Source organism: Monopterus albus, unplaced genomic scaffold (assembly GCF_001952655.1).
Source record: "Monopterus albus unplaced genomic scaffold, M_albus_1.0 scaffold118.1, whole genome shotgun sequence".
Classification (NCBI taxonomy): domain Eukaryota; kingdom Metazoa; phylum Chordata; class Actinopteri; order Synbranchiformes; family Synbranchidae; genus Monopterus; species Monopterus albus.
Genome location: NW_018127998.1, coordinates 382,165 through 396,193, shown reverse-complemented (window position 1 = coordinate 396,193; position 14,029 = coordinate 382,165). Strand labels below are relative to the sequence as shown.

The 14,029-nt window shown below is 38.3% G+C and overlaps 3 protein-coding genes across 4 annotated transcripts; 1 reads left to right on the top strand and 2 right to left on the bottom strand.

The window, feature by feature from the left end:
• Window positions 1-176: 176 nt before the first annotated feature.
• On the bottom strand, window positions 177-5,439 carry LOC109966735 (cell division control protein 42 homolog). Of its 2 annotated transcripts, none has more exons than XM_020611840.1 (6): window positions 5,300-5,439; window positions 4,576-4,715; window positions 4,393-4,465; window positions 4,184-4,293; window positions 2,316-2,513; window positions 177-1,486 (listed from the first exon to the last, which is right to left on the bottom strand). In XM_020611840.1, the coding sequence occupies exons 2-6, from the start codon at window positions 4,678-4,680 to the stop codon at window positions 1,397-1,399; spliced, it is 576 nt and encodes a 191-aa protein (XP_020467496.1). In that variant the 5' UTR covers window positions 4,681-4,715; window positions 5,300-5,439; the 3' UTR covers window positions 177-1,396. The 2 variants fall into 2 exon arrangements, with proteins under 2 accessions (XP_020467496.1, XP_020467495.1); XM_020611839.1 differs by lacking the exon at window positions 177-1,486 and adding an exon at window positions 1,584-2,145 and having other exon boundaries at window positions 5,300-5,438.
• Window positions 5,440-5,960: 521 nt separating this feature from the next.
• On the bottom strand, window positions 5,961-8,463 carry LOC109966774 (CMRF35-like molecule 1). Its single transcript, XM_020611904.1, has 4 exons — window positions 8,392-8,463; window positions 7,921-8,286; window positions 7,451-7,502; window positions 5,961-7,310 (listed from the first exon to the last, which is right to left on the bottom strand). Exons 1-4 carry the CDS (start codon window positions 8,414-8,416, stop codon window positions 7,163-7,165), a joined length of 591 nt encoding a protein of 196 aa, XP_020467560.1. The 5' UTR covers window positions 8,417-8,463; the 3' UTR covers window positions 5,961-7,162.
• A 2,215-nt stretch (window positions 8,464-10,678) lies between these two features.
• On the top strand, window positions 10,679-13,732 carry LOC109966757 (acidic mammalian chitinase-like). The gene is made up of 11 exons (XM_020611871.1): window positions 10,679-10,721; window positions 10,877-10,906; window positions 11,023-11,224; window positions 11,353-11,409; window positions 11,495-11,660; window positions 11,922-12,046; window positions 12,208-12,331; window positions 12,490-12,675; window positions 12,825-12,944; window positions 13,182-13,323; window positions 13,410-13,732. The coding sequence occupies exons 1-11, from the start codon at window positions 10,697-10,699 to the stop codon at window positions 13,700-13,702; spliced, it is 1,470 nt and encodes a 489-aa protein (XP_020467527.1). The 5' UTR covers window positions 10,679-10,696; the 3' UTR covers window positions 13,703-13,732.
• The last annotated feature ends 297 nt before the right edge of the window (window positions 13,733-14,029 follow it).

The following is a 14,029-nucleotide window of genomic DNA, read 5'->3' as shown; positions in this document are numbered from 1 at the left end:
GATGGAAATGTACCTTGCACTGCTCTGTACTGTATAATATAATAAAAATACCTAATAAACATTTTGTTGCAAAACCAGTTTAATTTATAATTCCTTTGCGTCTCCATGTAGAATACAAGTTCAACCTATACCAAATTCACATCAGACAACATATTTGAAGTTGGGTTTTTTTCATAATACTGGTTTATTGTGACGCAGTATCACAAGCAAGATACAGTACAACTTTGTCAAACTGAATAAAAATCATAGTCCAAGAAACTCAATTTGATTTCAATGTCGCCTTTACTTCTCCAAATCTATCAGTATCTGCACACATTTTATTCAGTCAATATGTTATGACTAGTTTTCTCTCACTGTATTTACAAATTATATTCATGCCCACCATCTAGACATGGCTATAAACAAATGCAAATAGTACTGGTTCAGTCATTCAGAAAGCTTCACAAGATGTCATTTGGTAAGAACGTGTTGCTATGTGACCTAATGATGCTGCAGCAAGGTAACGCTCGGAGCGCAATGGAGTTATAAGATGAAATGCTCCGACAGTTCAGCTATAGCAACTTTTACTAAGTTTTAAGGACGTAGGAAAAAAAACTGTAGTCCTCACGTTGCATGTTAAACTATTTGTGGAACATGACTTCCAGTTGAAGGTGTTCACACTGTATTTAAAAACTATTTAATCCATATATTTCCTACTTGTTTCACAGCCTCTGTGAATTTCTGCTGTCAGGTGTTAATTTATTGGATTTTCTTTTGGCAAACTAGAACCACAATGGAGCACAGCCTAGAAATGTCATGTCAGATACAGTAACTCTATTAACCCTTTAAGAATGTGTCACTTAAAAATATTTTGAGTTATATAACTTAAGGTGGATTTATATTGTTAGATCCCACCAGTAATGGAAGAATGAACAAAACAGTGTGCCTGGGGTGAACATAACAGTACATATGGTAAACTTAAACTGAAATGCTTGAAAAGTACAACAGATGTAGGACACACTAAAAATTAAATCTCGCTAACCCGTCGTCATCTTGGTAACAGATCCAGTAAAATACAATTTCTTAAGTCAGTTCACCTGGACTATAACCACTTATGCTAAATCAACTCTAGGCATAATGTGGTCAAACTACAGTGTTGTTTAATGTCAAAAGAGTAGTAGTATATTTTAAGTATTCCATGTTCAAATCATTTAAGACCAGTTTAGTGGCATCAAATCATCAAACAGCATCAAGTGTTACTTCATTTTAAAATCATGTTGAACACACCGAGTATGTATTTAGGTTCAGTTAAACATCATGATCTCTCAAATCACACTGGAATGTGCCTGTGCAGCAAACCTCTTCAGCACTGTTAACCTAGTTCTGGAAACTGGTAGGGAGAGGGCTGCGACGAAACTTAGAGCACAATACATTTACGTCTTTTCTTAGGTTCAGGAGGCTCCAGGGCAGCCAGTATTGCCTCATCAAACACATTCTTTAATCCTTTCTGTGGAAACAAAATATTAATATTCAAACACACCTATGTGCCAGATACAAATAAACATCCTCAGGGAAGTCACTGCAAAAGAAGGCCTGAGTAGAAATTGAGCAGGGCGATCAAAATTTTCATTTATTCAACATTATACAAGACTATCGTCACGATCAGGCTGTCTGAGTAAAGACAAACGCCCATGGAAAGTGTCGATGCTGCAGTAGAAGAAAAAAAAGCTTATTGTCTGGGACAGGATGTAACATAAATGCTTTGTAGGGTACAACTGATGGTGAAGAGCTCAACATTTGTCAATTACAGTCCAGTTACACAAACCTGCACATGAGGTGACAGCAGAGAGGAGAACTAAATATTGGCACTCATCATATTAGGCAGCATGGATATTTGTAACTAGGCTAAGTTAAAACAAACAAACAAAGAAAAGCACAGATGAACAGAAGGAATTAGGTCAATGGGCAAAAAGTTTTAAAGATTAAAAGAGCATTGTAGTTATTTTAGTGACAGACATCTCATTACAGTGAGTAAGCAGCAGACGACTGAGAGGCAAAGAAAGATGCAAGAAAACATCAGAACAAACAGCATTTTCTCTTTCTCTGAGTTTCAGGGGGCTCTAAAGCGGCTAGGATAGCCTCATCAAATACGTTCTTCAGTCCCCGCTACAGAAAGAGGAAGAGGAGGAAGAAAGACAGGCACACAACACTGAGTTAGATGGAGTTTTTAACCAAATGTTAGCAAGAGACAGGGCAAAACATTTCCACCCTTGTTAGCACATTTAAACACATGCTTGCTAGACCAGTTTTAAGTGTTGTTTAATGGAAGATCTTACCTGTGTTAGGGCTGAGCACTCAACATATTTGACAGCCTTAAGGTCACGAGCCAGTTTTTCTGCTGTCTCAGGGGTGATTGGCTTCTGTTTGTTCTTGGCTAACTTCTCCACTGTGGAGGGGTCATCACGCAGGTCAATCTGAGTGCCTACCAACAGGAACGGCGTCTTGGGACAGTGGTGAGTTATTTCAGGAACCCACTGGAGGAAAAATAAAAAAAAACAAACAACTCGTCACCAAAAGGCAGAGTGATTTTCACTTTGTCATTTTGAGTTACAAGGTTTAGATTGATGAGCAAAAATAACATTCTTTTAAAATTGAACTTACAACACAAAATGTACAAACAGCACAGTGGTCTGAATACTTTCTGAAATGGCTAGTGTCTTGTTAGACTATGTGTACTATTGTGGCAGTATGTCTTTCAGAGAATGCCTGCTGTAGCCTGACTGATAATGCCTTCTTATTTGACATAGGGGACCAAATTAATTTCCCTTCTGGGGATTAGTCATTTAATTTTAATCTGCTCTAATCTAGGTCCTTTAGAGTTTGCTCCAGAGACATTCTAAACATTTGGAAAACATAAAAACTTTTGATACCTTCTACACAATTCAGTTTCTTCTGCTCAGTAGTTTGACAACTTATCAAATAAAACCCAGTCATTTTAAAGTGATTCCAAACAGACAGCATCCATTTATTTCACATACATGAAGACAAATCATGAACTGTAACTCCTTGTTATCCAGCTTTACATATCTCCAAACACCTAATCATACAAAGCAGAGTAGGAAGGTATAGAGGATACTCTATACTGATGGCAGCTTAAGCCCCTTTCAGACATGGTACCTGGGAATTTGCGGACAGGGCCCCAAATGAACTTTGACTCACTGGCCAATGTGGCTGGTAAGTGACCAGGTAAAATGGCCAGTACCACTTTGTAGACTGCATGACTGGGGGCAGACATGATGTCTAGATGAAAAACAGCTGGCAAATTCCTGGCTAGGGGTTCATGTCTGAAAGTAGGCCTGCATGATGAGAAAAATATGCGATGTGCAATAACACCGTTCAATACCGCAATGATGACAGAAATGTGATAACTGTATTTTAGCTATACAGTTCCTATATCTTTGCTTTAATAGGTACACTGCTAACATAGAACCCAAACATTAAATAGACCATACCCACTCAGTAAGGAAATGACATTATTTCAACCTGTTTTTATTGAACAAAACATACATGAATACCCAACCAGTTAACTGAATGTTTATATTATAAGAGATAAAGTTTTTTTTCCCTGCTGCTTTTAAAATACTTTCTTCTAAAGTCAACATAAACATCTCTTGAAGTAAAAAGATAATCAGGGAAATAAATAATAAAAATTTAGCTGCAATTTAAAAGTAGCAGCTTTCATAATTTTAAATGAATTGTACCAATACTATAGTAGGCTGCCTCTGTGCTGTTCAACTGACCTGTCCCTTCTGCACTAGCTCTCCAACAGCAGCAGCATGTTGGCTGCTGCCCTCATCCTCTCCTTCAGTACAGTACATCTCTTCAGCTTTCTCTTCCTGATTCAGCACTGGTTGAAGCCAGAAAATATTCAAAATGAATCAATTAAACCACTAATCAAACTGACTGGACTGATCAGCTTTCCCACGTGTGTGTTTCAATATTCCCCTGGACTGAGGGGGCAAACATTCAGCATCTGAGTTTTTAAACTAGAATTAACTGTATCCACCTGCAGAGAAATGCATATACATCAATGATATATATGCAGCGTGCTAACCTTAGCAACAGCTGCATTCTCTAATTTTAGATAGTACCAAGGAGAGGGTGTTAGACATGCAGGAAAGCAAGATAAACACTTTGTACTCACCTTTTCTTTAACATTCTCAAACGAGGAGGGTGAAACAACTGAGAAACAGACTAAGAAGACATCTGTCTGTGGGTAGCTTAGTGGTCGTAACCTGTCGTAATCCTCCTGACCTGTAGAAGGACCACACTACAAATTAACTTACTATGTGACATACTAATAACTGTACTTCTTCCAAACTGAAAAAAACTGAGACGAATAAACAATATTACCTGCTGTATCAAATAAACCAAGGGTGTATGGTTCACCCCCGATCATTACAGTTACTGCATAGTTGTCAAACACCTGTGATTTAAAAAAAAAAAGTGGTTTAAATGGGTATTTCATACTTTGGTGACCTAAACGTTGTCTGTCAGTATGCATCTGACTGTGAAAGCACACCAAAACTCACTCACTGTTGGTACATATTCAGAGGGGAATTTGTTGGTGGTGTATGAAATCAACAGGCAGGTTTTCCCCACTGCTCCATCACCCACCACTACGCATTTGATAGTCTGCATCTCTGCGTTTCCGATATAGCTGGCAAAAACGTCGGCTGCAAGAATCATAGAAACATTAGCCCTGAAACAAAGCTAGATTATTTAAGGGTGCATTCTTGTCAACTGCTATTGGCAGATTTGCCCTGAAACAAAGCTAGATTATTTAAGAGTGCATTCTTGTCAACTGCTGCTGGCAGATTGGATTGGCAATTTGATTTGAAGGGAAAGGCAGTGTTTCATAGTATTAACTAAGCTAGTTAGGTGTCACACCCCTTCACCAAAACTGTCTGAAGGCTAACGTTAGCAAATAAAAACGCCACTTTTCAACGCTTCGTGACTTAAAACTGGCTTACTATTTCTAAACAAAACAATAGAACCACCACATATTATGACACTATCAACTCAAAACATCGAAAATGACATTCAGTTTATGATTAAGATAGAAAGTTAAGATAACGCAGTGCTAGCAATCACTACACAATGCTAGCTACTTAGCTAGTATAGCAACCGGCCGGCTAACGTTAGCTTCTTATCTTGTACCCGAGTTCTAGTTAACAGGACAAAGCATAAACGAATGCCAGAACTTGTATTTATCAAAGTGATACACACAGAAACGTCAGACAATGTTGAAGTTACGTACCAATGTCCCTCCGTGTCTCCGCTAGCTAACGTAGCCGTCTGTTTCGCCGGGCGTTGGCACCAGCGAGCAGTAACTTGGTATAGTGAAGTCAGCGAGGAGCTGAGCGTTCAAGTCCACACTTCCGCAATCACTGACACGCTAGACAGAGTGATGCTGGATATTCCCTTCAAAATAAAACATTTAGCATACTTTGCAATATCTGACTGACGCCGAATGTTATGTAAAATAGTTACCAACAGAAATATAAAAAGTCAGTATTAAATCTGCAGTTTTACTTTTTTTTGTAGTGCAGTATTTTTTGTATGCAGTTTTTTTAATACACACGCGATCCTTCACTTGATTGCTCCTTATACATTTATTTTGAAAGCGATGTCCCCTGCTATGTTGGCACAAGTAATATGCTGCAGAAGTTAATGCAGCAGCACCTCCTAGGTCCCTCATATCATACATCCTCACCTGAATCTGAGCTCTCATTCTTCTACAGTATATGTACAGAGGGCAGGATAGTCTGTATATTATTAAGAAGATGTGAATTTAAATTTGATAGATACAGATTTGAGAAACAATCGAGGTGTGTAGATGTTATGTCAGTATATACAATGAGTGACCAAACAGCGCTCAAATCCATATTTTTACACTGCTTGTTATTTGTTTGTTGACATAGTTTTGTATTGTTTTGGCCTTGAGGTATAGTCCTAGTATACACATTATATGTGTGACAGTATGAAAAACACAGGTGTAAATCATTTTATTAGGCTTAATAACAATATTGGCTAAATTCCATTTAGCTGTTTCACTTTTAGAGCCTGGTGTCACATGGCTCACTGGGACACTTGAATAGAACAGAGCGACTGTTAATGTTATGAGTAACTCCTGTGCTTTTCCTGCTATGACAAGTCACGAGTCTGCTGGGGGGATAAAGGTCTCAGAGTTATTTCTAATGGTTAGTCCACTCCTATTTACATATATGAATATCAAAAACAACCTATAGGCTAATACAGCACCACAGCAGACTAAATATTTCAGTACTTATCAGATTATATCAACTTAATATTATATGCTTCACAAAAATAAGATTAAAAGTACACTTATTGCATTAATGAGTGTGTCTAATAAAGTGGTAATATATACTGTCCTATATAGTGGAGCTTTCAAATCTCTGAATGCAATGTCCAACAGACATAACTGTCTAACATCTTGCAGCTGCAATCAGCACAGTAATGAAATCAGCTGGTGAAGGACCACAAATCATCACGGCCTCCCTTAGAGAATATCTAATATTTTCTGGAGAATTTAAACATAATTTACCTTCCAACTGAAAGCCACCAGTCTACATAAATTACCTTAAACAGAAACATTCCATCTTATATCTCATAAGACTTTCTAGGGAAGTGAGTGTGTGTAAAACGATATTAATGTGAGGAAACTGTCCTTAGATTAACCAAAATAGGTGTTTTGCATGAATATTTTTTCTGCATGATTTTTGGCTTGTTCGAGTACAACATTGACAGATTTTCTAAAACCCTGAGAAACTGATGTTAAATGCAAACAGAATACCAAACTATATGACTGGCCATAGCCTCAGTTCTCCAGAGGTGCTAATTTTAAGGTGATTGGATATTCAAAAGTTGGTCCTAAAGTCATAGTAGGTCCTGGCAGTGAAATAAATGAGGTTTCATTCATTTCAGTGCCAGGACCATTTACTACTATTAGGATCATTAAATACTGAAAAAAAACAGTCTAACAGTGACTTTTTCACTTATTTTCAGTTTGGTTCCGTGTCCATTGGAGGAATTGTTTTGTAGCCTCAGTATGAACATGTTGATAATGAATCCATAATTTACAATTAGTGTTGCCTGACTTTCATTTATAGATCCCTGCATTTTTATGACAAAGCTGTTGCTGCGGTGATACTGTCTTTGCAGCTTTTGTCCTCCACACAGCAATATGTGTCCCTACCAAACAACACAACATTAAAACAAAGAGGATCCAACGTAGAGTCACCCACCAACTGGTCAAGACAAACAAAGACATTATGGGGTTAATTGTTTGTATGCTTATTTATTAAATTATGTTTAGTGTTAATGTGTTTTCAGTATATCTCTCAATGACAGTATGGACCAGTATATTATCCTTGTAGACTCTTCTTACCTTATTTTATCATGTTCCATTGTGACTTGTGTGGTGGTAGGAGGAGTTACCACTGTGGACACACACACACAAACTATTCACTGAAAATCAAGAACTGACATCTTGACTGTTCGGTCCCATTTTTTAGAAATTATATTCATATTACAAGACAATATTCATTTGTTGATTAAATATCATATATTGCTCTGGCTTATCAATTTACCTGAGAAATACATATTTTTTAATATTTCAATTATGTAATTAAAGGATACATTTTTGATTCATACATGATGACATTACAAACCAGCCTAAATCATTTGAAGTCAAATAACATGATTTTAGCCAAGTCTATCCAAACTGTAGTGATGCTAGAGTCAGTTATATGAGCCTTGGTCTTTCTAGATTTAGTAATAAATCAGTCATATTAAAAATCAGCATTAGCATATTACTACACTTTATGAAGTGTTGGTGCTGATCCAGATGGAGCTTACCTGTATGGGAGACGAGGATCTTGATGCCAGTGTGGATATTCCTTCCAGATGTGGCGATGACACACCAGTACATATCCTGATCACTTTCTCCAATTGAAGTCATAGTAATGGTGAAGACTCCTGCTTCCTTATCATCAATAATGGAGCTTCTGTCACTAGATTGTTTCATGGGTGTTTTCACCACTATGCGACACAGTTCATATATTTGTCCTTTGCACCAGTACTTTTTGTTTTCTCTGTACCGATTGTTGTACTGACAAGAGACGGTCACAGATCCTCCATATGCAGCAGTTACCACCTTCGGAGCTGACAGCTGAAATGGATCCACTCTATGCTTTGTTAGCCAGAAGAGACAAAGAACCGTGGCTGCAAAGTGCAAAAACATTTCACAAGATGTTAGTTAATCAAACCAGTCATTCTTTCTAAGTTCCTCTGCCATTACAAAGGTAGAGAGTGTTTTTAAAAAATTACCATTAAGGAAGAATGGTGTTCTCATGATGGGAATAGAGAGAAGAGCAGAAGCAAAGTGCAATGTTTAGAGCCTTCCTCTTCTTTCTTCCTTGTGATGAAGTTGTGCAATCAGGTGGTTCAGGGGAAATCAGGGTGGAAATATTTGTTTGTGCAGGGTTGTTTTTATGGTCATCTTTTGTTTTGACATGCCAAATTAATGTTTCTCCTGTCTATCTTGTTCCTCTGTGTGATCTACTGTAAAGTGAGATCTGTAAAGCCAGTCACTTACTTAAACAGCAGAGGGCACTAAAGACAAACCTGCCTTTGTAACAGTATTCACATGGCTGGGGCCTTTCTGTATTGAGTTTGCATGTCATCCCAGTGCCTCTGTGGATTTTTTCCCACAGTCCAGAGACATACGGGTTAAGTCATAACATAAAAGAGAGTCATAGTGTGAGATTATGACACAATTTGCATTTAGACTGACATGTCCTCACACAGGATTACGCCAAACATCATGCACTGTGTTGAAATCTGTAAAGTTAACATGACAAACTAAGAAAAATAGCATAGAAGAAAAGACTTGTGAAATTAGGAGGACACTTGAATGACACTTCTGAGGACAGATTCTTAGACAAGACCAACCCACCAAGGTAAAAACAAAACAACAAAAAACAGAACACTACTGCTGACACATGCAGTAGTGGTGAGTACTGTGCGTAAGCAGCATAGAGGTTGCAACACCCAGGGGCTCATATCTGTTTTGGATAACCTCCATTATAACTATGGCTTATTTCAAAAAGCTATGCATAGGATATTTTCATCTGCTAATTGTGACATTTTGTCTCAGTCTCTTGCTGAAAGTACAGAATGGCTTCTACCACTTGATATGAAAATCATTTTAGGTTTGTGAATATTTAAGGTGCTATTGAATGAGGTCACAGTTTTAGCTTTATTTTCCTTTAAACTCAATAGATGTATATGGAAGTACATGTATGGTATGTGACAGATTAGCCTTTTATAGCTTGGAGAAAGAATTCTCGAGTAGTCTACTAAATGAGCTGTCCTGTGATGATGACCTTGGTGAAAACTTTCACATTTAACTAAGGAAATCACTGGGTTAATGAAAAATGCCACTCCCAGTTAGTCTGAGAATTTGTTTTTTTTATTATTGAGACACACCAAGAAAAGCAGAATTATTTTTGAAAAGCAAAGGGCATCACTTCTCCTTCTAGGCTTTGGCTCAGCCAAGTTATTTTCCACTGACACCAGCATATCTTTCCTTAAATATTATATAAACTGTTGAAGATAAGAAAGGCTGCAATATAATGGAGGGTAAATGATTAGATAAGCCCTCCATTGCTTTTGATTTTAATTCTCCATGACCTATAATAATCTTATTTTCAGAATGAGTCAAGTTTTTAAACATATTTATCAACATATAGCTGCAGTCAAAATAGTTTATCAAAGGGAAGTTTACCCACTGTTTATATGAGTCAACTTTTAATATTTTATGTCTCTGCTAAACAGATGAGTGCCAAATAAAAGGAAACACCTGAATAAATGAGTGGTCTCCTCCAAGATGACAGTGTCCCCATCCATAGGGGGTCACTGAATGCTTTGATGAGGATGAAAATGACAGGAATCATATGCTGTGGCTTTCACAGTCACCGGATCGCAACCCAGTTGAACCTATTGGAGATTTTGGAGCGACATGTTAGACAGCATCTCCACAACAATCATCAAAACATCACATGGGGAATATCTGTGTCTCACTGAGACACTTCATGTTGGCGTTTCCTTTTGTTTGTCACCCGTATGTATTTACTGCATGACATGAATGGCATATTTGATATCATAGATTTCATACACCTTAGTCCAATCACCACCAAACATCCACATTTCCAGTTTCTTAAATAAGAAATTTCTTTAAAATGTTTTTCTGATACAGCATAACTGGTCAAATGTACTGTATCTACACTCCAAGCAAATATATGTGACAAGTTTTCAGTGTTATTTTTAGAGTTTTGTGGTGATTTTTTAAACATGACTCAAGCTGATTTGACACAGAGCTTGGAACTCTATTTGCTTTAGATAAGAGTCCTTCACACAAGGAGAAAATGTGCCTGTAGAGAATATGGCTGAAAGCGTGATAAGTAATCACATATTACTTCTTAAGTGAGCACATTTGGTAATCTTTTTTCCACCAGTCTTCTGCAAATAAACACTTTAGTTTGGCAGATGTCCCATATCTGTTAAGTTTGATCTAATTGGGTGCGTATAAAAGTCAGTATGCTGTTAGATGACCTCTTTGTACAAGGTAGTCATGGGCAAAGTATTGTTTGTGACAGGTAAGTCATTTTTCTCTGGGCAGTAGATATTCTTGGTAACTGGTATTTTGAAGGTTTGATTATACATCACATTCATTCTTCTATTTTTAAAGTGCTAATTTTTGGCATTTTTCCATTTAAACTTCATTTTGCCCATATATCTTTTTACTTTACAGCTCTGGCCCTGCTGCTGCATGCGCAGCTTGGTAAGAAATATATAAATATGGGATTTAGTGGACATGTTTATTTTTCCTACTATGGTCAGAAATTGCATTGCATCAGGTTTTTAATACATAAATAATGGATTTCTTGTATGTCAAAGGGTCATCCTTCATACTGTCATGCTACTTTACAAACTGGGCGCAGTACAGACCACCTCCAACCATTTATATGCCCAATGACATTGACCCATGCCTCTGTACCCATCTTCTGTATGCCTTCGCTACCATTAAGAACAACCAACTGGCCACCTATGAGTGGAATGATGTAGAGCTTTACAGTCAGTTCAACGGCCTGAAGAACAAGTGAGTAACTAAAACTATTTGTTTGTCTATCAATAATCCCTATAAAGAACAGTGAAGTTTCATTAATATAGCACAGTTAGAAAAGAAGGGGTGTTTTAGTTGTCATTGAAACATCTCATTTTTGGCAGGAATGGCAACCTGAAGACTCTTCTGTCTGTTGGAGGATGGAACTTTGGTTCTACAGGGTGAGATTATTTATACATATCTACAGATGTTGCACCCTAAACAGTGGAGACTTTCTGCTTTAATACATTTCTGTTTTCACGTTAGCTTCTCACAGATGGTGTCAAGCCCTGCCACTCGTCAGACCTTCATCAGCTCAGTCATTTCATTCCTGAGGATGTATGAATTTGATGGGCTGGATATTGACTGGGAATATCCAGCCAACAGAGGTGGCTCTCCTGAGGATAAGCAAAACTACTCTGTTTTCTTGGAGGTTTGTTCTGTCTGTTTCACTTTCATGTTTTAAGCACTTTTCCCATCAATTCTTACCTGCTATAGCAAATACACCTGTTCAAGCTTGTCTCAAAATGTTTGGGTCACAGTAAATCTCTGTGGAGTTTCCATTGTTCCTCACGAATTAAAAGATCCATCAGAGCAAAAACATGGCCATGCCCTGACCTTGTTACAAATCATGGGTTATAAATTCTGGAGACCAGTTAACATTAAATATTTTATATCTGTTGACATTCAACAGGAGCTGAGAGCAGCCTTTGAGAATGAGGCCAAACAGAGCAACAGGGCTCGTCTTCTGATATCTGCTGCTGTGTCGGCTGGAAAGGACACCATTGATTCTGCTTATCAGATTCCCCAGCTTGGCCAGTAAGCATTTGAAGCCATATTTTTGGTGTGTCCCTATCAACATAATGGGTCACAATTGAGTGGAATAACTCTAGATTTCACTCCTATGCTATAAAATGATGAGTAAAGCTAAAGCTATAGTTGGTGTGATAGCCTCTACACTTCTTGTTTTCCACACCCAGGTCCCTGGATATGATCAATGTCATGACCTATGACTTCCATGGCTCTTGGGACCCCATGACTGGCGAGTGTAGCCCCCTGTTTAGAAGCCCCGTGGACCAGGGTGGCTTCATCGATTTCAATGTGGTGAGTAGTTAAACGTCCTCATGGAAAATACATTAATTTGCTAGCACCTGCAGTTTACATATGCACGTTTTACTGTGCCTAGAACTATATTAAAACATCCACAAAATTTGTGTAGTTTCAGTGCTATGTATGTTTCATGTGTGATTTCTTTGTTCCAGGACTATGCCATGAACTACTGGAAGAGCCAGGGAGCCCCAGCTGAGAAACTGATTGTTGGTTTTCCCACATATGGCAACACATTCACTCTTAGTAACCCTGCTAACCATGGTCTTGGAGCACCTATTTCTGGTGCTGGAACTCCAGGAAAGTACACTCAAGAGGCTGGAGAACTCGCTTACTTTGAGGTATGTTTTCTTGTTGCTCTAATAAAGGTAAAGTGATTGATAGTAAATGTGTATGGGGATTCTTTTTAATGCTAAATAACAGAGGAGGTTGGTTTATCATAGCGTTACAGACTCTACTGTCACTTGTACAACACTTTGTGAAATTACAGATCTGTGGATTTTTGAAAGATGGAGCGACTGAGGTTTGGAACCAAGCCCAGGATGTACCATATGCTTACAAAGGAAACCAGTGGGTGGGTTATGACAACAGGAAGAGCTTCCAGATCAAGGTAACCGACATGCACAGAATACCTGTTTTACCATTTGACAGGCCAGTCTTTCTGGCTGCTGTAACATGTCTCCCAGTCTTCATAAGCAGTCAAAATTCATACTATAAAATGATGCCCCTTGTATGTGGAGTCCTGCTGTGGTTAACAGCAAACACTGTGCAAAGATCTTGTGATAAAATTATGTTTTTGACCTCAGTTTGAATGTTGTTTGCAACACCCTCTTCTGGCTGTCTGTAGGCTGACTGGCTGACGAAGAGCAGCTTTGGAGGTGCCATGGTGTGGACCATTGATATGGATGACTACTTGGGCACTTTCTGTAACCAGGGAAAATACCCACTGATTAATGTTCTCAAACAAAGCCTTAATCTGGAACAAGCATGTAAGACTCTTGATCATCAGTGTGAAACCATAAAGTGTTTCTAATGAAATTAATTCATTAAAGAATGAATGTGTGGCGTGTTGCAGCCTGTGCCCCTCCTGCCACTCCCCTTCCTCCAATCCGTGGAGTGAGCACAACTACTGGAGGCAGCTCTGGAGGAGGCTCCAGTGGAGGATCCAGTGGCAGCAGCTCATCTGGAGGTGACTCAGGCACAAGCGGCATGGACGGCGGGTTCTGTGTAGGAAAGGCCAACGGCATGTACCCCAACCCAAAAGACAAGAATCAGTTCTACAACTGTGCTGGGGGAAAAACCTACTTTGAGCACTGTGCTACTGGTCTGGTTTTTGACAGCTCCTGTTCTTGTTGCAATTGGTCCTAAAGCTGAATTTACAGATTGACAGATTAATGGTTCAAAGGCTGGTTAACTGTGTTTTACATTTGTTCTAAGTTCTCAGTGCAAAGTCTTTCCCTTCACATGTTGCATGTTAAACAATGTAAAACCTGTGCCTGTCCTCTTGAGTAATTCACTTTAAAAGCAAAGAATAAACTGCTGAACTGATGAAGGTGTGTTGTATGTATCCATGTTGTTGTCTTTATCAGTTATAAAATGAGATATCATATGAATTATCTTTGTATCAAACAAAACTGTATTAGTACAACTGTCTTGATACACATATACAGTATGTATATTTCACTTACATATGCT